Source organism: Nannobrachium achirus (assembly GCF_963921795.1).
Source record: "Nannobrachium achirus genome assembly, chromosome: 11".
Classification (NCBI taxonomy): domain Eukaryota; kingdom Metazoa; phylum Chordata; class Actinopteri; order Myctophiformes; family Myctophidae; genus Nannobrachium; species Nannobrachium achirus.
The window spans coordinates 8,345,677-8,372,062 of record NC_137820.1 but is presented as its reverse complement, the minus strand read 5'-3'; the positions used below and the strand labels follow the sequence as shown (position 1 = coordinate 8,372,062).

At 41.8% G+C, this 26,386-nt stretch overlaps 1 protein-coding gene across 1 annotated transcript in view; it reads left to right on the top strand.

Annotated features, from left to right (window-relative positions):
- Positions 1-1,635: 1,635 nt before the first annotated feature.
- The window catches only part of LOC308293703 (uncharacterized protein), a gene marked incomplete at both ends in the record, with an annotated part of 75,864 nt that continues 51,113 nt past the window's right edge, over positions 1,636-26,386 (top strand). The window contains 13 exons of the mRNA XM_080736299.1: positions 1,636-1,725; positions 4,122-4,137; positions 4,473-4,509; positions 5,323-5,425; positions 5,536-5,555; positions 6,221-6,326; positions 6,895-6,919; positions 7,054-7,144; positions 9,178-9,293; positions 12,184-12,247; positions 13,231-13,300; positions 14,466-14,490; positions 24,124-24,448. Of these exons, the coding sequence (XP_080592425.1) occupies positions 1,636-1,725; positions 4,122-4,137; positions 4,473-4,509; positions 5,323-5,425; positions 5,536-5,555; positions 6,221-6,326; positions 6,895-6,919; positions 7,054-7,144; positions 9,178-9,293; positions 12,184-12,247; positions 13,231-13,300; positions 14,466-14,490; positions 24,124-24,448 (1,088 nt within the window). The remainder of the gene's footprint in view (positions 1,726-4,121; positions 4,138-4,472; positions 4,510-5,322; positions 5,426-5,535; positions 5,556-6,220; positions 6,327-6,894; positions 6,920-7,053; positions 7,145-9,177; positions 9,294-12,183; positions 12,248-13,230; positions 13,301-14,465; positions 14,491-24,123; positions 24,449-26,386) is intronic.

Sequence of the window (26,386 nt, the reverse complement as noted above, 5' to 3'; positions counted from 1 at the left end):
GGCAGTGGCTCAGGGGTAGCTAGAGCGGCTGGATGGAAAACATGAGGCTCCCAGTTCAATCCCGTGTGTGTTGAGGTGGCCTTGAGCAAGACACTGAATTGCCCCTAGAGGTGTGCTGGTATGTTATACCTTGCATGGTTTCCTCTGACATCGGAATATGTGTGTAAATGGGTAATGCACAATCTATGTAAAGCGCTTTGGATAAAAGCGATATGTAAATTTACCATTTACACCTGTTGTCTCATGGCACACCTTTGGAGAACCACTGGAGTACACCATGCTTGGTTGAGAGAGAGTGGAGGAGATGTAGCTTAATTCCATAAATTAGTTTTTGATCAAAATGGTGACATCATAACATACTATCATACACTCCTATACTGTATACGTGTGTTATTGTCTGTCAAAGCTCTGTTTATCGAGGGGGGATTGTGTTGTGCCAACAATAGTGTCACCATCAAAGCAGCCATTATCTGCTGGGTGTAAAACAAAAGATAATTCCTCCCTTTCCCTTTCCTTTGTGGGCTGCCTGACAGCCTGTGTTCCCTGATACTAGAGGAGGTGGTGGTGGTGGTGGTAATGCTTGGTAAACTCCAGGGATGAGGAGGTGTCCTTGGCTTCAGGTGGGTTGTCTGCTAATCCTGTTAGCTTGTTAGCCCTGTCGAGCTAAATCCCAACGGAAAGCGGGACGTGCTCTGGAGTCTGGAGTCTTCACTGGCCACCACAGGAATGCAGAACCACTTCTAAAACACACAGGTAAGAACAAACGCGTTGTTCTGTGGTTATACTGTTCCGTTTCACCTTGATAAAGTCAGTAAAGTGGGGTTTGGTGACAAGTTGTGTGCTGAAAAGAATGTGTTGTGGAATGTGTTGTGGAGAATGGCGGCTTGGGATGAGATCGCAGGTGTAGTGTGTGGAGGTGTGTGTCAGAATTGTACACAATCAAAATCATGTGTTATTTGAACAAAGAAAACTGAAAATGTAACCACATTTTTAACCAATTTGGTTAACATTTTGTGCACGCTCTTGAATTCCAAATGGATAAATTAGCATGTAAATAATTAGTATACATTCATAAAGAATTAAGCCTTTCTTGTCAGTTACGGTAAAACATAGAGTATATAGTAAACAGAGGCCTATCTGTATATATGTCATCCGCCATGCTGATGAAACCCGATTGATTTGTTGCTGAAATTGATGTGCAGGAGAGTTCACGTCAAATGTGTGCAGCTAATCCCGGGTTTAAGAGCAGCCCTGCTGTGTATAAGTACCACACTACTTAATCCTGTACTACTACAACCTGGGGATTAGCATGTGTCAGGCGATGAACCTTTGATCTCTGCTGGAAACCTTTGATCTCGTGACCGAAAATAGCTGATCTACAAGCTCGCAATGGCGCGGTTGGTCGTGAGCTTGTTGACCGGCATCCTCGTACAGCACGGAAAAAAATATAAAAGCGGTTTTGTCTCCTCAGTTGTTTCCAAAAGAATCCTCATGTGATTCAAGCACTTACACAGACTTTGACCCCTGTGTGTGTGTGTGTGTGTGTGTGTGTGTGTGTGTGTGTGTGTGTGTGTGTGTGTGTGTGTGTGTGTGTGTGTGTGTGTGTGCGTGTGCGTGTGTGATCATTCAAACAGGATGTTTAACTGGGTGGTTAAAGTGGTGCCCCAACCCCCGGGTGCCCCTGGGACCCTGGCAGAAGAGACCACCAAAGTGACCAAACCTGCTGTAAGGGAGCACACACGCACGCACACACACACACACACACACACACACACACACACACACACACACACACACACACACACACTAGTGACACCTATTTTATACTTGGTTGTGTGCTGGGGAAAATAGCCGATCTACATGCTCACAACATGTGTAGATTGGATACATTCGCCGGTGCAAGTCACGATGTGCAACCGAGTACAAGCCGAGTGTAGAGGAGCTTCCAATTCCCGCTTTCTAAAGCACTCCCATGTATACAGCTTACTTGCGGTGCACATACAAGAAAGGTAGCATGAGGAGGCTTAAAGTGGCCTACAATGATGCCCTGAGGATTCTGCTTAAAGTCCCTAGATGGCATAGTGCCAGTCACCTGTTTGTAACGTGTGGAATCCCACACACGTGAGGCTCTCTCTTTAGGCACTCTATGCCTGGATGAGTATCTTATAGAGGATAATAGTCAATCCTGGGAAGAGCTGTCTCCGGTAAATGCTGGAGACTTTCTTTTTTTTTAGTCTTTTAAATTGTTAAGTGTGATGTCAATGATTTGTATGTCGTCGTTGTCGGGTGAAAACCTTGTATTTGTATTTATATATATGTTTATCATTTTAAAAAGGATTTAAACTAGTGAAAACAGCCGATCTACAAGCACACAACGCCTCGCACCGCGAGGCATTGTGTGCTTGTAGATCTGCTGTTTTCACTACCTTTGTGCGACGGCCTTGTATGATGAAGCAGGGCTTTGCTATGCGAAAAAAAAAACGTACAAATCTGAAACTTGGAGATACGAGGTTTCTGCCCGGCAGTGACGATGTACTCTATGGACCCCCTGTGTGTCTGGAATGGAAAAATTTGGTTTGAATTCCCGAGGTGCTACCTATGATACTAATGAAGTCAGGGTGCTGACATTGTACATGTTGGCTCACTGGAAACACTCTGCTACACCAGTGGGTCTCAAAGTGGTCCAGGGGCCCTCAATGGTTCCTTACGGCCCAGGTGTGTAACTCTTGAGAGTGTACAAATGGAACCAAATGGACCTTTAAAAGGTCCATTTGGTTCCATTTGTACACTCTCAGAGTTACAGGGGTCCTTGAAATGAACACGTTTGAGAACCAGTGAACCACTGTGCTACACTAAATGAAACAGAGCCTTTATTAGCATAATTGGTAAGAGAAGGAAGTAAGGAAGAGGGCCAGGTTCTTTCCAATATGGCTACTGTGCACAGAGCCTATGCTTGTGGCTTGATGCATCACACTGTTATAGTAGCTTGCAAATCGCACATTGTAAGTTTGTAGATCTGCTACTTGTTTTATTGTGACCGTAGGTCGCAGTTAACTCTTTCTGTGCGAAAACCGAATAATATCGGTTCTTTTTTCCATTCCAATACTAATTATTTTATCTATTTCGCTTACCCTGAGCTGCTAGTAGCGACGTGGGTGGTCCTGGCTCCTCCACCGCTTCCCAACGAGCCATTCTACTTGTCCCGATGATTTATTCCATTGAAAATGGTTTAGAAAAAAGTTTAGAGCCCCCCCAAAAAAACGCTGTTTCAGCAAGACGTATTAAGGATTACAAGAACCGACATTTTTCGGTTCATTTAGTAAAATGAATTAAATAATCGGAGGCATCAACGAAGCCCCGGTCTAATTTAGCATCCTATAGCACAAGGCCGCGATTCTGTTTACACGGCCCGTAATGGGAAGAAAAGGCTGCGCCACGCCGCCCACTCCAATAGAAAAACACATCTTTACAGCGGATTTTCTCCGGATTGTGTTCCGAGGCCAGCAGACAAGTTATTTTGGCGGCTGAATAACTTTAGATCGCTCTTCTAAAAAATTATATAGTCGATTGCTAACTGATAGCTAACTTCCTCCGGCTCGCTAGCATAGCACTCATTCGAGTGAAAAGCCAAGCCAGTTCAGGCTGGCGACCCGGATGTGATAGTGAATGCCTACGGGAGAATGGCTGGCACTCTAGCGGCACCTAGCGGCGCCCGGCAGTTATTGAGTTAACTATGAGAACCGTCACATCTTGTACGTTTCTTGTCCGCGAGTAACGCCTCAATGTCTATAGCTGACCTATGACATCACATTGTTGTGACATCACATCATAATGTCAGACGTCAGTCATTATGCATATTTGGGAAAATATTTTGCCCACATTTTGTCCAACTTAAACAACCACAACCGCATCTCGAATCACACTTGCAAGTGAATTCCATCCTGTGCGAATTCAGTCCTGCACGACCTTGCCCTTTTGGGCGAGGTCCCTTTTCGCCCGGCCTTAGACGTCTTACTGGTTATTAAAATGTTTTATTGTCTTCTGTTGCGGTGCGATGGAGTATAAATTAAGTTGAATTATTATTCATTGTTTTTGTTGTGATTCTCGTTGTGTCTCCACAGCCTGTCATCAAAGAGGGTGAGCATGTTCTCATTTATTTAAACCGTCAAAGGGTTGCAACAACTTGGGATTCCCAAAAAGGAGGCCAAAAGGCTGACAGAGTATATTGTGCTGTCTCTGCAATAATTGGCAGCTACCATATATGGCGGAGACGCTCCTACTTATACCCATAGAGTACTGAGTGACATGCCTATTGTAGCATGAAGACATAGTATGCCATGATTTTGTGAACGTAACTTTACCTATTAAATATCTGTGTCCCTGTATGTTTCTCCTGTATGTGGTTACACTTTGTGTTATCATTTCCATCCATGCATGTCAATTAAGTATGTTGTAAATGTCAACTTCCACAGTGAAGAAAACAGAAGAGGAGAGCTCAGAAGAAGAGAGGTAACCATGTTTGTTTGTTTGCTGTTTGTCTACTGTATGTGCATATATGCAATTCAGGCACCAGAGACAGCAGAACAGTACATTAAAGATACAGATACAGATGTTATAGAAGTACAGTGGCTACAGAAGAGTAACATAATAAAAAAGACCCTTGTGGATGACTCCTGACTAGGGATGGAGCTCATTAATTTTTATTGATAATGAGCACCTTATCGATCCTGCTTATTGAGCCGGGCTTTTATCGAGCCCACTATTGAGCATTTTCTAAAATTTTGTGGAAAGATTTGAGATGACAAATTCAGAACATAACTTTCTGTATCTTTATTTATTGGCCAGTTGTTGCGACTGTGAGTTTATGGCTTACCGCCATCTATGAAGATGACAATTGACAAAAGTAACAAATATCATTAAATATCATTAAAACAATATTCATTAGTGTGCAATAAGTGTTAAATGGCTTTATATTATGAATAGTACTGTAATAATTTCTTGATCACTTGTTTAAACATGACATCATGGGCCGCTATGCTTGATAACAAGCTTGAAAAGCCCAAAGCTTATTGATACTGGGTACTCAATAAATCTGTTATCAGGTTATCGAGCTACCCTTGTTTAGGGCTCCATCCCTACTCCAGACTCACTCACACACATTCTCTCTCGCTCAGTTTCCACTTCATTTTGTGTGCCATGGGTGCAAAGTCTGTTTTCTCTAGGGAGCCAGGTATGCCTATGACGTCCTTTCTCGATCGCAAGACTGTGCTCACTCTCTCTCTCTCTCTCTCTCTCTGTATCTCTCTCTCTCTCTCTCTCCAGTGGTGTACTAGGCTGGTTGTCTAATGGGTTCATCAGTGCTCTACCCCAGCCCACCCCCACAAGCTCCCCCCGGCTGAGCAGGGCCAACTCTGGGGAAGTCAAGGTGACGTCAGTCTGTTATGACCCACTTTCACTGCATTTCAAAACATTTAAGATGGTGTGAAGATGTATGTGTGGTTAACATGTTCTTTATCTTCATTCCCCATCCATCAGTCACCAGAGGATGGAGAAAGGTACTGTATGACCACATGTGTTTAACAGCTACAATTCAGTCACTCAGTGCATGACTTCGCCGCTTTTCAACTCATCTTCATATAATTGGTCCTCACTAATGTTCACGATAAAATAGCAACCAAAAAAAGAAATCTACTCACAGTCTGTGTAAAATATTTAGATTATCATGAGAACAATGGCTTCAATATTGATGCATGGTAACTTTTCAGGAATAGAGGGCATGCGCATGCATAAAGTGAATGGCAAAACGAGTGACAAAGTGAGAGGCAAAGTAAGTTTAATGTCGTTTTTTTTTTTTTTTTTTTCACTCATTTAGGCGTTCCCGCATAACTTCCGGGTATGGGAATGTCACGCGCATACCCCCTATAGAAAGCCTGCAGTTTAGCTTGGATTCCCCATCAATGATGTCACTGGTAGATGTTTTTTTGAACTGCCCACAGACCGAGTAGAAAATAATTGTGCTATTTTATCATGAACATTAGTGAGGACCAATTATATGAAGATAGGTTGAAAAGTGTAGGTGAAGTTGTCCTTTAATGTGATGAATAAAATATTACTTTAACCAACCTGTATGGCACAATACAGAACAATCTCTCTTTCCCCCTCTCTCTCTCTCTCTCTCTCTCTCTCTCTCTCTCTCTCTCTCTCTCTCTCTCTCTCTCAGGAATGGAGTGATCACCTGGGTGGCTCAGAGTCTGACCAAGGTGCTGCCCCAGCCGGATGAGAAGTACAGGGAAAAGAGTGAGGACCAGGCCGACGAACACACAGAGGTAAATGTTTACGTGCCAAAAGGTAGAGAAAGCCCCGCACATCGAAACCAGGTGTGTCAAAATGTTTTTCAAAGGGGAAAAATATGAAAACACCCGCAAGGGTCGACTGTATGTACTGTCATGTACTTTCGGTCGGACCATAACAAAGTCACATACATATGCATCGCAATTACAATATTTGATTTAACTATCATCATCAATATTTAATATCAATGGTCTTTTGTCAGGTTTGTGCTGACTGTGCTCTGAACAAAACACCAATAACTCACATTACCAAATGTAACCAGACGAGAAAGGTAAAAAATACAACAAAATTGCCTTTCTTTGACCCCTTCAGATTTAGACAACAGGGAAATTATACCATCAAATATTCTTGTTTGATGGTTCTGGCGGGCCGATTTAGGAAAGAAGGTGTGGGCCGTATAAAATGTGTCATTGGGACGCATTGGTCCCTCGGGCCGCACTTTGGACACCCCTGATCTAAACAATGCGATTCCAGACAGAGTAGTGAAACCAGGCGATCTACAGTTGTTTGTGAATGAATACAGTCCTCTTTCTCTTTCTTCAGGTCTATGAAGTCCTTACAATGCCAGGTATGTCATTTAAGAACATTATCCATGCCTACAGGAAATGTGGGCAAATAAGTTACAAACTACCAAGTTACTACCAAGTTACTTCTTAACATGACTTATTGATTGATTGATTGATTGATTGATGTGTCTGTCAGATTACGACCCCCTCCCACACATCCCAGTGGTTGACATGGTGTCGGATGATGAGGCAGACACAGAGAGCATCAACTCAAACACCCCCTCACAGTAAGACACACACAAACACACACACACGCACACGCACGCACGCACGCATGACAATTTACTTTTCGGGCAAGTGGGCATGACCTTTGGGCAAGTAGAACATGACCTGTACTTGTCCGACGGGCAAGCGCCTCTGAGACCTTAGTGTGATTACTGTACCTGTAACTAATACAGGGGTCTTCAACGTTTTCAGGCCAGGACCCCTTAATTGAGAGAGAGATGAAGCAGGGACCCCCATAACCTTTTCATAGATTCCATATAGTTTCATCGTTTGACAGCACAATCATCGTGTATATTTTGGATTCATGTCAATTTGTGTTTTTAGATATTTAACCACTTGAACCATCAATTCATGGGTTGCATTTGTAGTCCTACACCAGCCATTTTGAGGACCAACACAGGTGTTTTGATTAACGTAGAACATTGGTTCTATGCCAATCAGACAAATTGAACACCTGTGTTGGTCCTCAATATGGCCTGTTTAGGACTACAAATGCAACCCATGAATACTTAATAAACTTGAACTCTGTACTTAGTCTGCTCTTTTCCCCCTCTACACCAAACCTCTTACCGAAAATAGCCGATCTACAAGCTCACAACGTCTTGCGCACTGCGAGGCGTTGTGAGCTTGTAGATCTGCTATTTTTGGCTAATGTTACCCTCAGGGGGACTGCCCATAAGTCCGAAGGTTCATTAGTCCGAAGGTTCATTTGTCCGAATTTAGTTAGGGTTACTGAGGTTAAGGTTAGGGTTAGGGTTAGAGTTAGGCATAGTATTCTTAACAAATTCGGACTAATGAACCTTCGGACTGATGAACGTTCGGACCAATGCCATGGCACCTTTTCATATTAACCACTTGAACCCTAGCATCCATGTTCTGAGAACGGTGCCATGGCATTGGTCCGAAAGTTCATCAGTCCGAAGGTTCATTAGGGTTCAAGTGGTTAATATGAAAAAGGAGAAAAAAGGTTTATATCCCCCTGAAATAACTCTGAGGACCCCCTGTTGAAGACTCTTGAACTAATAGCAGGACGTCCTCACAGACAGGTGGTGAACTGGCTCACTCTTGAACTAATAGCAGGACCTCCTCACAGACAGGTGGTGAACTAATAGCAGGTGGTGAACTAATAGCAGGACCTCCTCACAGACAGGTGGTGAACTAATAGCAGGTGGTGAACTAATAGCAGGTGGTGAACTAATAGCAGGACCTCCTCACAGACAGGTGGTGAACTAATAGCAGGTGGTGAACTAATAGCAGGACCTCCTCACAGACAGGTGGTGAACTGGCTCACTGTTGAACTAATAGCAGGACCTCCTCACAGACAGGTGGTGAACTGGCTCACTCTTGAACTAATAGCAGGACCTCCTCACAGACAGGTGGTGAACTGGCTCACTGTTGAACTAATAGCAGGACCTCCTCACAGACAGGTGGTGAACTGGCTCACTGTTGAACTAATAGCAGGACCTCCTCACAGACAGGTGGTGAACTGGCTCACTCTTGAACTAATAGCAGGACCTCCTCACAGACAGGTGGTGAACTGGCTCACTGTTGAACTAATAGCAGGGCCTCCTCACAGACAGGTGGTGAACTGGCTCACTGTTGAACTAATAGCAGGACCTCCTCACAGACAGGTGGTGAACTGGCTCACTCTTGAACTAATAGCAGGACCTCCTCACAGACAGGTGGTGAACTGGCTCACTCTTGAACTAATAGCAGGACCTCCTCACAGACAGGTGGTGAACTGGCTCACTCTTGAACTAATAGCAGGACCTCCTCACAGACAGGTGGTGAACTGGCTCACTCTTGAACTAATAGCAGGACCTCCTCACAGACAGGTGGTGAACTGGCTCACTCTTGAACTAATAGCAGGACCTCCTCACAGACAGGTGGTGAACTGGCTCACTCTTGAACTAATAGCAGGACCTCCTCACAGACAGGTGGTGAACTGGCTCACTCTTGAACTAATAGCAGGACCTCCTCACAGACAGGTGGTGAACTGGCTCACTCTTGAACTAATAGCAGGACCTCCTCACAGACAGGTGGTGAACTGGCTCAAGCAGGCCATCCCTCAGCCGGCGTACCTTCCTCCCGGAGCCGTACCCATAGAAGCATCACCAAGACCCAGTCGATCCTCCAACTCTCTGGACAAAGGTATGCACACACACCGTAGTAGTTAGAACATACTCCACCGTACAGCGTACAGTAGGGCATTCACCAAATCTTCGAATATTCGAATATCAAAGTCACTATTCGACGCTGTTCACTGAAGTCGAATATTCACGTTTATTATTATTTTTTTTTATTGTTTTCTCTTTAAAAAACGTATAGTTTATAAAGCTTGGCTAGATAGGAAGTCATAAGAATGAGTTGTCAATTTGTTAATGCTCTATACCAAGGGTTCTCAAACCTTTTTAGGCTGTGACCGCCAAAATAAACATATTTGAACGGGGGACCCCCACCCTGACAAGCACTTGGAATTGTAGGTATTACATTTAATGTGACGCGGTTCTGCAGATAAATATTGTGAAAATAGCAACGCGTTGCGAGGCGTTGTGAGCATGTAGATCGGCGATTTTCACAACGTTCGCCTCTTGCTGACTTAATATTTGACAGTTTGGCCAGTCCTGTCGAATATTCGACTATTCGAATACTTTGAGGTTGAATAATTCGAATACTAAAAATCACTATTTGTGAATGCCCTACCGTACAGATGTAAAAGAGACCGTCTTTTGTCACGGAGAGATCAGATTGAATCAGTGGGTAAGAAAACAGATTTCCTTTGCCGTCTAAGATCTTTGGGTGCTAGTAGACGGATTAGTTTTTCTGTCATTCAGTACTGTAGTACCTACAACCTTGAGTGGATGTTCGTCTGCAGCCCTAAAGTCACAACTGAACATAATTTAGTTCAAAAGTTGATGGACAACACTTCAGAGAGGCTATATATACATCTACGTATGATGGCAGCATTCTATGTTTGGCAAGGAATATCACCTCAAAACACTAGCCATGTGTTGTATGGAGAATATTTCTCGCCCCTCTAGTAGCGAAAAAAGCTTTCGTCCATGCCTTACCCCTTAACCATAAACTTCTTTGCCTTTTTTTTTTTACTATTTTGAAAAACATTTTAAAATACTTCAAATAGACAATCTATATCGACACGTTGTGAGCTTGTAGATCAGCTATTTGAATTTTTTTTTCTTCAAGATATTAACTAAAGAGTTTAGTGATAAGGCGTAGGGCATGGATGAAAATAGGGCCCATGGTGTTCCAGCATACAATAAGGTCAGACTAAAGAGGTCCTTTGTTCCATCAGTTGACTTTGAGGAGTTTGGTCAGGGGTAGGCTGAGCAGTGGACATTGCTCTTGTCTTTATGTCTTTATGTATGTAATCTTGTTTTTGTTCTTTGTGTTATGTCAAATGTGTGTGTATATGTGTTTCGCATACATGGCTGCTGGGTCACAAGAAAAATTTCAGTGTGAGCTGACAATAAAGTAATATATACCAGTAAGACGGCTGGAATTCGCACAGGACGGAATTCATTTGCAAGTGTGATTCGAGTTGCAGTTGGTTGTTTAAGTTTGACAAAATGTGGACAAAATATGTTCCCAAATATGGATATGACTGACGTCTGACATCAGGGTGTTATAGACCACATGAGACTCACACAATATGTCCATATATGGGCATTCAAAGCTATGGGCTTAATATTGATGACATCAGGGTGCTCCATATATGGGCATACAAGGGACAAGGAATTCATTTGCAAGTGTGACACGTGTCGCAGCAGCAGCCACACTGGTTAGATTGACACAATATACAGTATATATTGGCATTCCCAGATATGGGCTTAATATTGATGACATCAGGGATCTCCATATATGGGCATAAAATGGATTGTGTGTCTATAGACATATGAGGCATTTGTAAAAGAATTCTGTCTTGGCCATATATGGAGCGTCCATATAATATGATATCATATATATCATATCGCTAGTTATGTTGTATTAATATATCTGCCATCCACATGTGCTAGATATATTGTAGTAACCCATTAAGAAAAAAAATAGCAGATTTACAAGCTTGTAAGTATGCTATCTTTGAATGGCCAAAGTATAAAGATATACTTTTAACTTTTAAGCATTTTAGTTAAAATGATGCATGCTTTCTCTGTCTTAACGGGTTACCCTACAATATCTACAGATTGGTTAAAATAACCTTTTATGAAAATACAACAAAAACTAAACGCTGGATGGATTTAACATGCATGCATATTTAGTATGTGTTATGTATGCATGCAACATTGTCAGCGAATGAAGTCCGTCATGTTGGCTTGTTGTAGACATTTTGGTATGGACATGCAACATGAGTTGACAATGATGTTACCAGAAACACAAAGAGCTATAGCCCTGAATGATCATAACAGGTCTGTAACTCTCAGAGTGTTAGTAAGGGTCCATTTTGTTCCATTTGAACACTCTCAGAGTTAAGGGGATTCTTGCAAGTAAAACATTGGAGAACTACTAGTACTAGTCAAACTGCTAATATGACATAGTGTCGTAGTAAATAATTATGTGTCATACATATTCTGAAGAAAACCTGGAGACTTGACGTTCAGTAATTGGATCAAAATTATAATGTTGAGTAAAAAAATAAATAAAAATATTGCCACGGACAAGACCAAGTCTTTGTCGCGGACACATTTGTCTTTGTACGGACATATCGTCTTTGTCGGGTGGAAACCTTGTATCTCCAAGTTTCAAATTTGTATGTTCTTTTGCAGAGTAAAGCCCTGCTTCATCGTACAAGGCCGTCACAAAAGTAGTGAAAACAGCAGATCTACAAGCACACAACGCCTCGCGGTGCGAGGCGTTGTGTGATCGGATGTAGATCGTAGATCGGATGTTTTCACTAGTTTAAATCATTTCTAAAATGAAAAATGCAAAACGAACTGTTTGGACATACAAGGTTTCCACCCGACAACGAAGATATATTGATAATGACCCTTGTTGAAGTCACTTTGTTGCTGTGTTCTCCATGCAGTTATGTCTCCACCACCTCAGTCTCTCAGTGGAATCTCTCTGGACACGGACGACAAAGCTGCAGGGTACGTTAGCTTTAAACTTTCTCATTGGTTGTTACTGGCATGTAACGATTTATCGTAAATCGATTAAAATGTCAAACTGGTGACAATTTAATTCGATTTATTAAAATTGATTGCTATGCAAACAGCTAAGGGCGCAATCGAGACAAGACAAAGAAATAAAGAAAATACAGAGTATACAGGACCTTTGTAAGAGAACTGCTTAAAAAAGAAATCAGGCATTTGCTACTGTATTGAAAGGGGGATAAGAGAAAACAGTATCGTAAAAATAAATAAGAAAAATAATTATTGTGTTAAAAAACATTGTGAAAAATCGCATCGTGAACCTAGTATCGTGATTTGAATCGTTACATGCCTAGTTCGGTCCGGTGATCACTAGGGGTCAGGGGGCCCCTTCCCCAGCTAAATGACTGATGTGTGTGCGTCAGTGTTGATTTCGTCGACTAAGACTATGACAAAAAAAAAATGTCGACTGTGTTTTTTTCACTGACGAAAACTAAATAAAAACTAAATAAAAACTGAGTTGTGATGACTAAAACTAAGACTAAATATATTGACAATTTCGTCAAACAAAATAAAAACTAGACTAAAACGTTAGGGAGGGACTAGGGGAGAAGATAGTCATTTTATGTTTGGTTGCTCTCAGGTGTTGCGTGCTGAAAATAGCCGATCTACAAGCTCACAACGCGTCGCGCTGCGACGCGTTGTGAGCTTGTAGATCGGCTATTTTCAGCACGCAACCAAGTGTAAAATCTGTCATTATGATGCCATCAAGGCCTGCCAAAATACATTTCAGTCGGCTAAATCAACTGTAGATTTAGTAGCCCCAAATCTTATGATATTTAGTCAACTAAAATTAGACTAAAACTAAAACCTTTCAGTTGACTAAATTATGACTAAAACTAAATGACATTTTATTCAAAAGACTATGACTAAAACTAAATCAAAATTTGCTGTCAAAAACAACACGTGTGTGCGTTTTGCAGCATGGTGGGATGGTTCATGTCGGGGATGGGTCTCCGGATGCCTCAGCTCGTCGTCAAACCCAAGGACGAGGTGAGTTTTAGGAGCAGCTTTACTTTTAGAACTAGTATGATTTGTATTGTTTTTGGAGCGGTGAAAGCGCTCCCAATAGACAGGTATGTCTGTGGGTGGCTGGCTATGTGGCTGGCTGGCTGGCTATGTGGCTGGCTGGCTGGCTATTTCCGTAGCCTGGCAATACCTTGAGTGGCCACACAAGTTAAAGGAGGGGCGCTGTTGTGCAGGCACACAGGCACACACACACACACACACACACACACACACACACACACACACACACACACACACACACACACACACACACACACACACACACACACACAGGGTATAGCTGCTCAGATTCACCGCTCCACTTCGAACCGAGGTTTGATTTTTTTTTATGTGTTCCAATTAATCCAATTGACTTTTCATTGGTTCAATATTTATAACCCCATTTCCCCATCCACACACACCGCACACGCACACACACAACAAGCTCACAACATCAAATCGTTAGCTTGTACAGGCTTTTGCACATGCATTGATAACATTAAGAAAAGGTAAAAGATTCAAGGTTTTTGTCCGGCAGTGACGGCAACACACGCATTATGCATCAGTTTGTATTAGGACATTCACGAATAGTGATTTTTAGTATTCGGATTATTCGACATCAAAGTATTCGAATAGTCGAATATTCGACAGGACTGGTCAAACTGTCAAATATTAAGTAAGCAAGAGGCAAACATGCTCACTACATGCTCACACCGCCTTGCGTTGCGAGGCGTTGTGAGCATGTAGATCTGCTATTTTCATAATATTTATCTGCGGAACCGAGTCACATTAAATGTAATACCTACAATTCCAAGTGCTTGTCAGGGTGGGGGTCCCCAGTTCAAATATGTTTATTTTGGGGGTCACGGCCTAAAAAGGTTTGAGAACCCCTGGTATAGAGCATTAACAAATTCATCCACCAGGGGCACTGACAACTCATTCTTATGACTTCCTATCTCGCCAAGCTTTATAAACTATATATTTTTTAAAGAGAAAGAATTTAAAAAATGTAATAAAGAGAATATTCGACTTCGGTGAACAACGTCGAATAGTGACTTTGATATTCGAATATTCAAATATTTGGTGAATGCCCTAGTTTGTATTTGTATTAATGGAACGTTTTCTTATACTGCTGTATTTCTACTTTCAGATGGCTGCCGAAGTTCCACGGAAAGGTAAGTTTAACGTGGTTCATTTAATGTATTTGTTGTCCTCATTCTCAAGCTGTCACCTCTAGCAGAAGTCCTACTTTTTGCATACACAGCACTTTATTGCTAAAAACTACAATCTGGGTCTATTTCGGACGCTATAGAGCATCGCAGCGGAAGTGGATTCCTGGGGTCACTTAATATTCCCCATTCATTTTCGCCATAGACTTTTACAAATATAACAATTATGTTAAGCCTCGAACCAAGCCATCCAGGATGGAGGTGAATCATGATCATATAACATTTGATCCTATGTGAAAACATATTTTAATATTACATTATTGGATATACTACATTTAATAACTACCCTTTGTTTAGAGATTTTCAAAATGTTCTTTTCATAGAAAAAAAGGTTATATGGTCATGATTCACCTCCATCCTGGATGGCTTGGTTCGAGGCTTAACATAATTGTTATAAATATTTTTGTAAAAGTCTATGGCGAAAATGAATGGGGAATATTAAGTGACCCCAGGAATCCACTTCCGCTGCGATGCTCTATAAGGTTGCAGCCATCTTTACTGTAGTTAGGAAATCGTTGCAATTACCTCTCTCAATCAGGAGGGGGAGACAGCGGACATAAAGCATAATGGAAAGTCGTGTAGTTATAGTGTAGTGTAGACAATAATCTGGTGGACCTCTACAATAGCTACCACTGCACAAATATAAAATAAAGTTATATCTGAGTGTGTAAATGGACTCACAAGGGTGTGTAGTAATGTCACAATTCACAGTTCAACTCAGGAGTTTATATCATCAAAATAATTATGACAGACCAGTAAAAATAAAAGTAACATAAAAATAAGGGTCAGAGACAGTGATTCTCAAACATTTTCATGTCAAGGACCCCCATGTTCATACTATATGTGCAGTTCATGGCGACGGAGCCTCATCTGAAAATATAGTTTTGTCAAGGACCCCCATAAGAGAACAGTTTGTCGAAAAATAAAATGGGCTTAAAGGAGTAGTTCACCCACAAAATGACTTTTTGTCTATTGATTACTCAGGCCATGGAGAGTAGAGTTCAATAATATTTTTTGGTTTTTGTCACATTCCTAAGACAAAAATGGGATAACAATAAATTTACCCCCATTGATTCCGGATGGTGACCCGTTTCGAAACGGGTCACCATCCGGAATCAATGGGGGTAAATTTACTCGAATCAAAATTTTGTCTTAGGAATGTGACAAAAACCAAAAAATAGTATTGAACTCTACTCTCCATGGCCTGAGTAATCAATAGAAAAAAAGTCATTTTGGGGGTGAACTACTCCTTTAAGGCAGGGGTTTTCAAAGTGGGTGACGACTGACGGGGCACCCTGGGGTGCCGTGATTCCAGTCCAGGGGTGCCGCGAGATCATTTGATAATATTTGGAATTCATCAATACCACTTCACTATGCTTAGTAAAACAGACCTGATTTGCACTGCAGATCTACGAGCTTGTAGATCGGCTATTTTTGGTGAACCTTCCCCCCCAGAATAGGGATGCTGGGGTTCAAGTGGTTAAATGTCAAGTATAACGTTATTTTCAGTCAGTTCTGGAAACGGATATTTCTCCAATAGGATGTAAGATTCTAAAAAAACAAAACAGTGTACCGGTAATTCAGGGGTGCCGTGGATGAAAAGGTTACTTACAGGGGTGACCTGAGTCAAAGTTTGAAAACCCCTGGCTTAAGGGAGAACTTGAGCTATTTTGAACCGTACTGTGTATCTTCATATATTTGGTCCTCATTATTAATATGCTCATTATAAGGCACCACTTCTGTCTACTCACTCTGGGCCCTGTTTTCGTCCATGCCTTACCGCTTATCCGTAAACCTCTTTGCTTTTTTTTTACTATTTTGAAAAACATTTTTAAATTGTTCAAATAGCTGGCAACATGTCAATGTAGATTGGCTATTTGAAGTATTTTATGTTTTTCAAAATAGCAAAAAAGGGCAAAGAGGTCTAGGGATATGGACAAAAATATAGCAGTCTGTGTTGCCACTGAATACATCATCATTGGAATTTTCAAACTAGGTTTCAACTTTTTTTTTCTTTTTTGTAGTACGCTACAGTAACTTTCCCCGGGAAGAGAGAGGCTGTAGTTTTTAGCCTGTTGTAGTAGTTTTTGTAGTAAGGTTGGAATCCCTGTTGATGATGTCATTGGTAGGCAGGTTTCTGAACTGTCCACAGCCCTCCTCTGAGTGGACAGAAATGGTGCCATCTTATAATGAGTATTAGTGACGATACAGTAAGGTTGGAAATGGGTGTGTAAACTGTAGGCCTACTCCTCATTTTGCCGATGACCAGCTGAAGTACTCAGTATGACTCAAATACTGGAGTTGTGTACTTTGTCCACCACTGCAATTTGTCGTACGAGACATTCAACCAATATGCTTTTTTTAATTTGTTGAATGAATCTTTTTTTCCCCACTAGTTTCTGAAGAGGCAGTTTGAGTCAGATGCACGGAGCCATAATGCTTGAATTGAGACTCATTTTCTGGAAAGAAATTAAATTGAGCCAGAATTTCGGCCCCAAACTTTGGAGAAACATGTTGGTGGTCGGGGCGTTAACTCAGTCCTCTTCTCCTTAGAAACATGTTGGTGGTCGGGGCGTTAACTCAGTCCTCTTCTCCTTAGAAACATGTTGGTGGTCGGGGCGTTAACTCAGTCCTCTTCTCCTTAGAAACATGTTGGTGGTCGGGGCGTTAACTCAGTCCTCTTCTCCTTAGAAACATGTTGGTGGTCGGGGCGTTAACTCAGTCCTCTTCTCCTTAGAAACATGTTGGTGGTCGGGGCGTTAACTCAGTCCTCTTCTCCTTAGAAACATGTTGGTGGTCGGGGCGTTAACTCAGTCCTCTTCTCCTTAGAAACATGTTGGTGGTCGGGGCGTTAACTCAGTCCTCTTCTCCTTAGAAACATGTTGGTGGTCGGGGCGTTAACTCAGTCCTCTTCTCCTTAGAAACATGTTGGTGGTCGGGGCGTTAACTCAGTCCTCTTACAGAAACATGTTGGTGGTCGGGGCGTTAACTCAGTCCTCTTCTCCTTAGAAACATGTTGGTGGTCGGGGCGTTAACTCAGTCCTCTTCTCCTTAGAAACATGTTGGTGGTCGGGGCGTTAACTCAGTCCTCTTCTCCTTAGAAACATGTTGGTGGTCGGGGCGTTAACTCAGTCCTCTTCTCCTTAGAAACACGTTGGTGGTCGGGGCGTTAACTCAGTCCTCTTCTCCTTAGAAACATGTTAGTGGTCGGGGCGTTAACTCAGTCCTCTTCTCCTTAGAAACACGTTGGTGGTCGGGGCGTTAACTCAGTCCTCTTCTCCTTAGAAACATGTTGGTGGTCGGGGCGTTAACTCAGTCCTCTTCTCCTTAGAAACATGTTGGTGGTCGGGGCGTTAACTCAGTCCTCTTCTCCTTAGAAACATGTTGGTGGTGGGGGCGTTAACTCAGTCAGAAACATGTTGGTGGTCGGGGCGTTAACTCAGTCCTCTTCTCCTTCTGTTTCAGGGGGGAGCGCGCTGAGAGCCCCTTGAACAGCAGGAGGAGACGGCTGGGCCACGCTCTGACACACGCACACGCACACACACACACACACACACACACACACACACACACACACACACACACACACACATATCGTCACTGTCGGGCAGAAACCTCGTATCTCCAAGTTTCAAATTTTTATGTTTTTTTGTAAAGTGAAGCCCTGCTTCATCACACAAGACTGTCGCACAAAACTAGTGAAAATAGCCGATCTACAAGCACATACGATGCCTCATTTCCACTAGTTAAAATAATGTTTTAAATGATAAATACAAAATGAACGGTTTTGGACATACGAGGTTTCCACCTGACAGCAACGATATACACATACACACACGTTGATTGATTGATTGATTGATTTTTATAGATTTTGCTGCTACCACAACAAGCACATTAACACTTCCCAACATGCAGTCAAGTATCAGCACTGAGGATGAATATACACAGTAAAGACCAAGGCCTTCCATTGGTTTCCATTGTGGTCCTCGTTCAGTGCATAAGAACACCATACAACATAAAGACAATAACCACAACAATATTACAATGCATACATGTAAACAATATCATAGATGTAACACACACAGACACGCACGCACGCACTCACGCAAGCACGCACGCACGCACGCACGCACACACACGCACACGCACACGCACACGCACACACACACACACACACACACACACACACACACACCACTAAAGCAACGCACAACAGTGTATGAATGAGGTCTTGAAAGATCAGCGGTTCTCAAAGGGGTCCATGAGGAATATTTTGAGACATTCTGAATAATTTTGGAAAATGTTAACAACACAAATCTTCTCTCATGGGGGGAGGGGTCCCTAGCTGGCACAAATTATTTTCAAATGGGGGGACCGCAGCCAAATGCATGTTGATGTTGAGGTCTTTGACATGAAAATGTTTGAGAAGCACTGTATAGACTGTAAATCAGTGAAAACTCACCGTACTGTACTGAATGTATTACTGTTCATAGTTATGCACACAGCTGAAGGTGTGGAGATTTAAGGTTGTTTTAACTTTCAGTTTGAGTTATCTGGCTTGCTTTGATGAGTTCTACTTGTGTGCATAAATGTAATATAACACTTATTCTTAAGCTACATAAAATAATGAGTTTGATAGTGAAGGGTTAGACGATGATATAATGGAATACATTCTTGTCATGACAATAAATGTATTATTAATTTTCATAGCCACAGATGGACAAAAACAGGGGAAAAAAAGATTAAGGCCATGTAATGGAAATAATCTGGCAGCTATGTTTGTTTTAAACGTGCGTTCTTTAAAAGCAGTCAATTATGAACCAGATTTTATATTTGATTATGATTGTGTTTAAAAAACATGTTATATATACAGTATATGTAGTTAGATTACTTGCCAAATAAAGAAAAACATTTATGTTCACTAACAAACGTTTTGTGTTTTTCAAATGAAATACATATCCACAAACAAATGATTTTAACACCCCTAATATTATAATCAGAATCTGGACACATATTGTCCATAATTCATGTGTTTGCAGAACATGTCTTGTATTATGGTTTTAGATAACACTGTTCTATTGCTACTCTGAAACAAGTTTCAATTTCAAGTTTATTTGGACGGGACTATGTATTAGAACAATGGGGGGTGATCTGTCTAAAGGGCAGGGACGTGCTGGCCATTGGGAAAAGCGTGACAATTCCCGAACGGCCGGTTCATTCCCGCCCCCGGTCCAGGCCGGCCATTAGGGGAAAAAAAAATGCCGGCCTTCATTCCATTTTGGGGGCTGGGCAGCCAACAAAGTAAATTGTCACTGTCGGGCAGAAACCTCGTATCTCCAAGTTTCAAATTTGTAAATTTTTTCGCAAAGCAAAGCTCTGCTTCATCATACATGGCCGTTGCTCAAAAGTAGTGAAAACAGCAGATCTACAAGCACACAACGCCTCGCGGTGCGAGGTGTTGTGTGCTTGTAGATCGGCTGTTTTCACTATAGTCTAAATCATTTTTAAAATGATAAATACAAAACAAACGGTTTGGGACATACAAGGTTTCCACCCGACAACAACGAAAAACTCATGTAATTGGCCCACTGGCTTGTCACTTGTCATGATCTGAAATGGCAAATGAGGGCCTCTTCAACTCTTTTTCCCGGGCTGAATCAGGGACCCAGCATGTCCCTGCCTAAGGGAGAATTGATAACCTCTTGTCCTGAGAGGTAAATGTACTCAGTTACTTTTCACCACGCACTGCCCAGCACTGCCAGAACATAGTGTCTGAACGTGTCCCCTCCAGAGGTCTAGACTATCTAGTTCCCGTTACGTCAATTCAATTAGGAAATAAGACAACCTTTGTCTTGAACTGTGAACTGTGGCCTACATAATTAGGCTTTGTGAAGTAGTGACACGTTGCGGGCTTGTAGTGCGTGCGTGGTGCTATTTTTGATGCTTCAATATGGTTGTGTACCGGTCATTTGATTTGACTGTGTTTGAAGGAAACTTGGAATGATGCAGTGTTGTTTTTGACAGCAAATTTTGATTTAGTTTTAGTCATAGTCTTTTGAATAAAATGTAATTTAGTTTTAGTCATAATTTAATCACCTGAAAAGTTTTAGTCTTAGTCTAATTTTAATCGACTAAATATCACAAGATTTTAGGCGACTAAATCTACAGTTGATTTAGTCTACTAAAACGTATTTTGGCAGGCCTTGATGGCTTGGTAATGACTGATTTTACACTTGGTTGTGTGCTGAAAATAGCCGATCTACAAGCTCACAACGCGTCGCAGCGCGACGCGTTGTGAGCTTGTAGATCTGCTATTTTCAGCACGCAACACCTGAGAGCAACCAAACATAAAATGACTCTCTTCAGCACTAGTCCCTCCCTAACGTTTTAGTCTAGTCTTAGTTTTAGTCATCACAGCTTAGTTTTTACTTAGTTTTTATTTAATTTTCGTCAGTGGAAAAAAACGCAGTCGACAAACATTTTTCGTCATAGTTTTAGTCGACGAAATCAACACTGGAATGATGAAGGCTGAACGTGATGATGTGATAACACATCATAGGATTATCACAGCATGAATAAATATTAACAATGAAAAAAATGTTGTACTGAGCCTTTATCAACATAATCTCACGTGGCCAGACAACTATTCCATAATCTCCGATAGCTATATAGAGTCTGGAACAACACCTCCCCGAAATCCACGTAACGGAAGCTGGCATTTTCATTCAAAATATATTTAAAAAATGTAATTTCTGATAAGCAGCAATATGTATCGTCGTAATTGTCGGGTGGAAACCTCGTATCTCCAAGTTTCAAATGTGTAGGTTCTTTTGCAAAGTAAAGCCCTAGCTTCATCATACAAGGCCGTCGCACAAAAGTAGTGAAAACCGCAGATCTACAAGCACACAACGCATCGCGGTGCGAGGCGTTGTGTGCTTGTAGATCGGCTGTTGTTTTGGACATACAAGGTTTCCACCCGACAACGTCGATATGCTTGTATGATTTTTATTTATATTAGGATAAATGTTCACCACTGTAAAAGCAAAACGGAAGTGGGGAGGAGGCTTCACATACGCTTTATCGCTTCTCATGCCGGATGCTCATGATTAGAACTTCCGTCTGCCAGACTGTATGATAGCCGGGGAGCCACAGGCCCAAGATTTGAGAGGACCTGTGATGTCATAACATACTTTTTATTTTTGCTTTTTCTATTAATTTGCTCAATAAGGTACACAGAATGAGAGGCCTGCTCTGCTGGAAACATTGCGGGAAAAAAAAGTCCCATCGACGTCACTATACAGGAAAAGAATACAAAAATAAATCTGATTTAAGTAGCATGTGAGGGGTCAAACTAGGGGTTCTTCATGATTCTGAATCCATTGCAAGCATTTGTTTTGCATGAAAAACATTCCTTAGGCTAGATTTCAGCCCAACAAAACGGTGAAAAGTAATTCATCATCAAAAATCACAGTTTTGAGAGGCCGAAATCTAGCCCAAGGAATGTTTTTCAATGCTTGCAATGGATTCAGAATCATTAAGAACCCCTAGTTTGACCCCTCACATGCTACTTAAAGCAGATTTATTTTTTGTATTCTTTTCCTGTATAGTGAAGTCGATGGAGTGAAATGTCCATAACCTTTTTTCACAATGTTTCCGGCAGAGCAGGCCTCTCATTCTGTGTACCTTAATGACCAAATGAATAGGAAAAACTAAAATAAAAAGTATGTCATGACGTCACAGGTAAAACCCTATTCTTTGAGCTTTTGGGCCTGTGGCTCCCCGACTATGACGGGAGCGTTTGCAAATTGTGGGAGGCAACAGTCTGGCCACGAGAGACTCTTATCAACTGTGCCAGTGGTCTGCGTTCCCCTGCACAGACTCTACAATGGTGGGATATTTGCTGGGGTTTACATGACCAAGCAAAGTTCAAGGAAGTCACACAAACTCAACCCTCCATATACTGTACACACATATGGGACTGGGAAATATATATATATGTATACGGATATATATATATATATATATATATATATATATATATATATATATATATATATATATATATATATATACAACATTCTCATATCATGATATTGCATCTGATATGAGACTAGATATTGGATATCATGATAGGGCGGCGAAAGTGTTCTTCCCCTTGTTTCAATCTTTCAGAATGTGTCAAAACTAGCAACAAATTGCTGATCTACAAGCTCATAACATCTCTTATAAGATTAAGTAAGGCTTTGGCGAGCCATGAGGCCCATACCGTATGTCCATCTCCTGTTTCTGTAGCGTGAGGCAGCTTGATGCACAAGTACAGTACACCCCCCGGACATGACGCTATAGTGTGTCGCAGGGACTTATAAGAGCTCTTATTAGATTGCTTAGTATTTTCACTATGTTTTTATTTACATTTATTTTTGAAAAACTTAAAAGAAAACATATATCAAGATATTTGGCCAACAAACACCTCCTGATATTGGATTTTTGTCCATATCAGCCCAATCATATAACTTTGAGTCACAGTTACTATGAAAACCTGCAGCTCATGCCTGTCTGTCCGTCCGTCCATTCGTCATGCTATATTAGCGCTCCAGCTGTGGGCAATCAGACGCGCCACACGATAGGTAACGCGTGACGTACACACACACAGAGACACAAGACCTGACGGTCGCCTTACGGTGTGTTACTTGTATTTATTTTCTCATGCCATCAACAAACCCATGGGCGAAGACCTCTAACCGTCTTCTTTTCTATTTATGATCAGCTAAGACAGGCTCAAACAATAGTTAGTGATGTTACCCATGTATTACATGTTGAGTTTGTACTTCTGCCCTCTGGCAGAAGGTAGAGTGAACCTAAATGGAACTTAATAGGTTTAAAAAATCAGTGGACCGGTGTCAACTAAAATATTTCACTTTCAAAAGACTTTTGGTAATTTTATCATCTAATCAGGCTTTTATGAACACCCTGAACAGTTTTTAATTTGCTTGATTCAATAATTTGATATTTGATGTAAATGTTACCAGGCCCTCCAGGCCCAGGGCCTCTCCCCACACACAACCATTGTAACTTCAAACTTCATTTTAACCATGATAGATTCATTAAAAACATTTTTTTTCTGGTGACTCATATTACCCTCCTCATACGTGAGCAGGCTGTGTTTTTTCAATAACATTTTTCATTTATTTTTAATAATATTTTTTTGTATTACATTTTTTCCATTTTCCCAATTATTAAAAATAAATGAAAAAAGTTATGAAAAAAAAAAACACGGCCTGCTCACGTATTAGGAGGGTAGTATATTAGTAACCAGAAAATATAATGGGTGTTTTTAATGAATCTATCATGGTTAAAATGGAGTTTGAAGTTACAATGGGTGTGTGTGGGGAGAGAAGCCCTTCCCCTGTTTCCCTGTTGAAAGTGGAATATCCCTTTAACTACTATTTGTACACTTGTGTAATGTTGTGTCCCCTGTATGTATTTTTTCATTGATGTTTTATGTGTGGCTACAGAAGGGTTGAAAGCCCAAGCCAAATTTCCCTTGACTTGATAAAGTTTACCTTGACCTTCCTGCAGCTTCAGCAGACATGGTCCTGGAAGACGTAGACTCAGACAACGAAGGACAGCTCAAACAAGAAGCGCCCCGACGAGGCGCGGCACCGCAGCTCCGCTCCGTGAGCTCCGCGCCGAAGGTGGAACCGGCGACGTCCGACACGTTGCTGGAAGTGGTGGTGGTGGAGGAACCAGCAGAGACCATGGCACCGACGGACTCCATGCAGAGCGCTGAGGAGGTCACCAGAGCCTCTCTGGACGCTGAGACTCAGACGGGCCGATGGACGCCGTTCATCGACAGCATCAAGAGGGAGGCTGAGGGCGCCGCCTTGGCTACCATGGAAGAGCGGTACGCAAGTGTGATGCTCTAGTCCAGTGTTTCTCAACCACTGTGCCTGCATGGGGACCTTTGGTGTGCCCCTGAGAAGGGTCAAGTGTGCCCCTTGAAACTGCTTGAAAGCCAGTATTGTTAATGATTTAAACTAGTGAAAACAGCCGATCTACAAGCACACAACGCCTCGCACCGCGAGGCATTGTGTGCTTGTAGATCGGCTGTTTTCACTACTTTTGTGCGACGGCCTTGTATGATGAAGCAGTGCTTTACTTTGCGAAAGAATTAACAAATTTGAAACTTGGAGATACGTGGTTTCTGCCCGACAGTGACGATATGTTCGTATGGATATTGATGTGATGACCCCTGCTCAATTTATAACTTTTTTTTTAAAGACCTTACAGGGCTCAGGAATCGCACCTGAGACACGCATCGAAGCCTACATAAGCTGGCCGAGCGCGGACGTTCTATGACCCAAAAGGGCGGGGATACGAGCCGATGAATCTCATCGGCCAATCCCGATCTCTGTGCGTTTTGTGCTTGTAGATCGGCTGTTTTCACTACTGTTGTGCGACAGCCTTGTATGATGAAGCAGGGCTTTACTTTGCGAAGAAACGTACACATTTGAAACTTGGAGATACAAGGTTTCTTTGCGACAGTGACGATATTTACACCCCCGTATTATTTTCGTTTGCGCATGGATTCTTGGGACATGAAAAGTGTGCCCATGCAGAAAAAAGGTTGAGAAACACTGCTCTAGTTTAGTCTAAAGCAACACCCAAAATAATCATATTTGAAGTGTTTTAAAAGAAGGTAGGGATTTATATTCCTTTAAGGCCTTCTGTATGGCGTTCCACATTTTAGCGGCATAGCAGGAGAACGCATTTGACCCTTTTTTTTTGGTGCCAAATCTGGGTTGGACATGACCTGTGGAGCTGCCTCTGGTGTTGTAATTGTGAACATCCTTGACGTTTTGGAAGTATTTTGTCAGGTACATGGGTATCGTGGTGTAGTGTATCTTGTACACCAGGCACAAGATGCTGTACATCAGGGGTGGGCAACTTTGTTGATGGCGAGGGCCACTATATTTCCACCTTCACTCCAAAGGGCCACATTGCATATCGCTACGTCCTCCTTTGTCATTCTGGTATCTCATACAAAAGAAGCAAAAATAGCAGATCTACAAGCTCAAAACGCATCGCGCCGCGATGCGTTTTGAGCTTGTAGATCTGCTATTTTTGCTTCTTTTGAATTGGAATCCTGAATCATTTTTTGTTCTTTTTGAATTGGAATCCTGAAATGTAACATTTTGATTTAATTTCAAACTCATTTAGTGATATACTCATGTTAACTTTATGAACCTAAATACAAATACGTTGGACATAAAGAAAATACATTTTAATACTACTATACAAGTCATTAAGCTACTAATATAGACTGACGGAATTAAAGCAGGTCATGTTTGGAATTGTAACAGCTGAAATATAATAATATATCAGTATTCCGGTATTAACTCTCCTACTGCCAGATTATTTATTTATTTATTGGGTCTGGTGCCATCAATTTGCGACGTTATAGTAGATAGATAGACTTTTTTTTTTTTATTGTGCAATAGTGCACTTTGATCTGCCAGGCAGCAGAGGGCGGCGTCATGCGAGAATGAATGTGAATTTGCCTGTTATGTGTTGCTGTACATTCAGACCAGTCACTGGCCACAGAGCCTCAGAGCCAGAGGAAATCAACAAGGAAGTGAATTGGTCTCCGTTGATGTTAACGCATAATGGATTTTTTACACCATCACCGCGGAAAATGTGTTTACAGTACACGGCGGCGCGACCCCTCATCAGCTTAAGGACATCAACAAGGTAAACGAACGAACGCGAACGAGCGCCGTATTGGCGCGGAGGTCTCTTGAGAATTGGGGCGAACAGGAACGTCCAAAGCAGTATAAGAGTT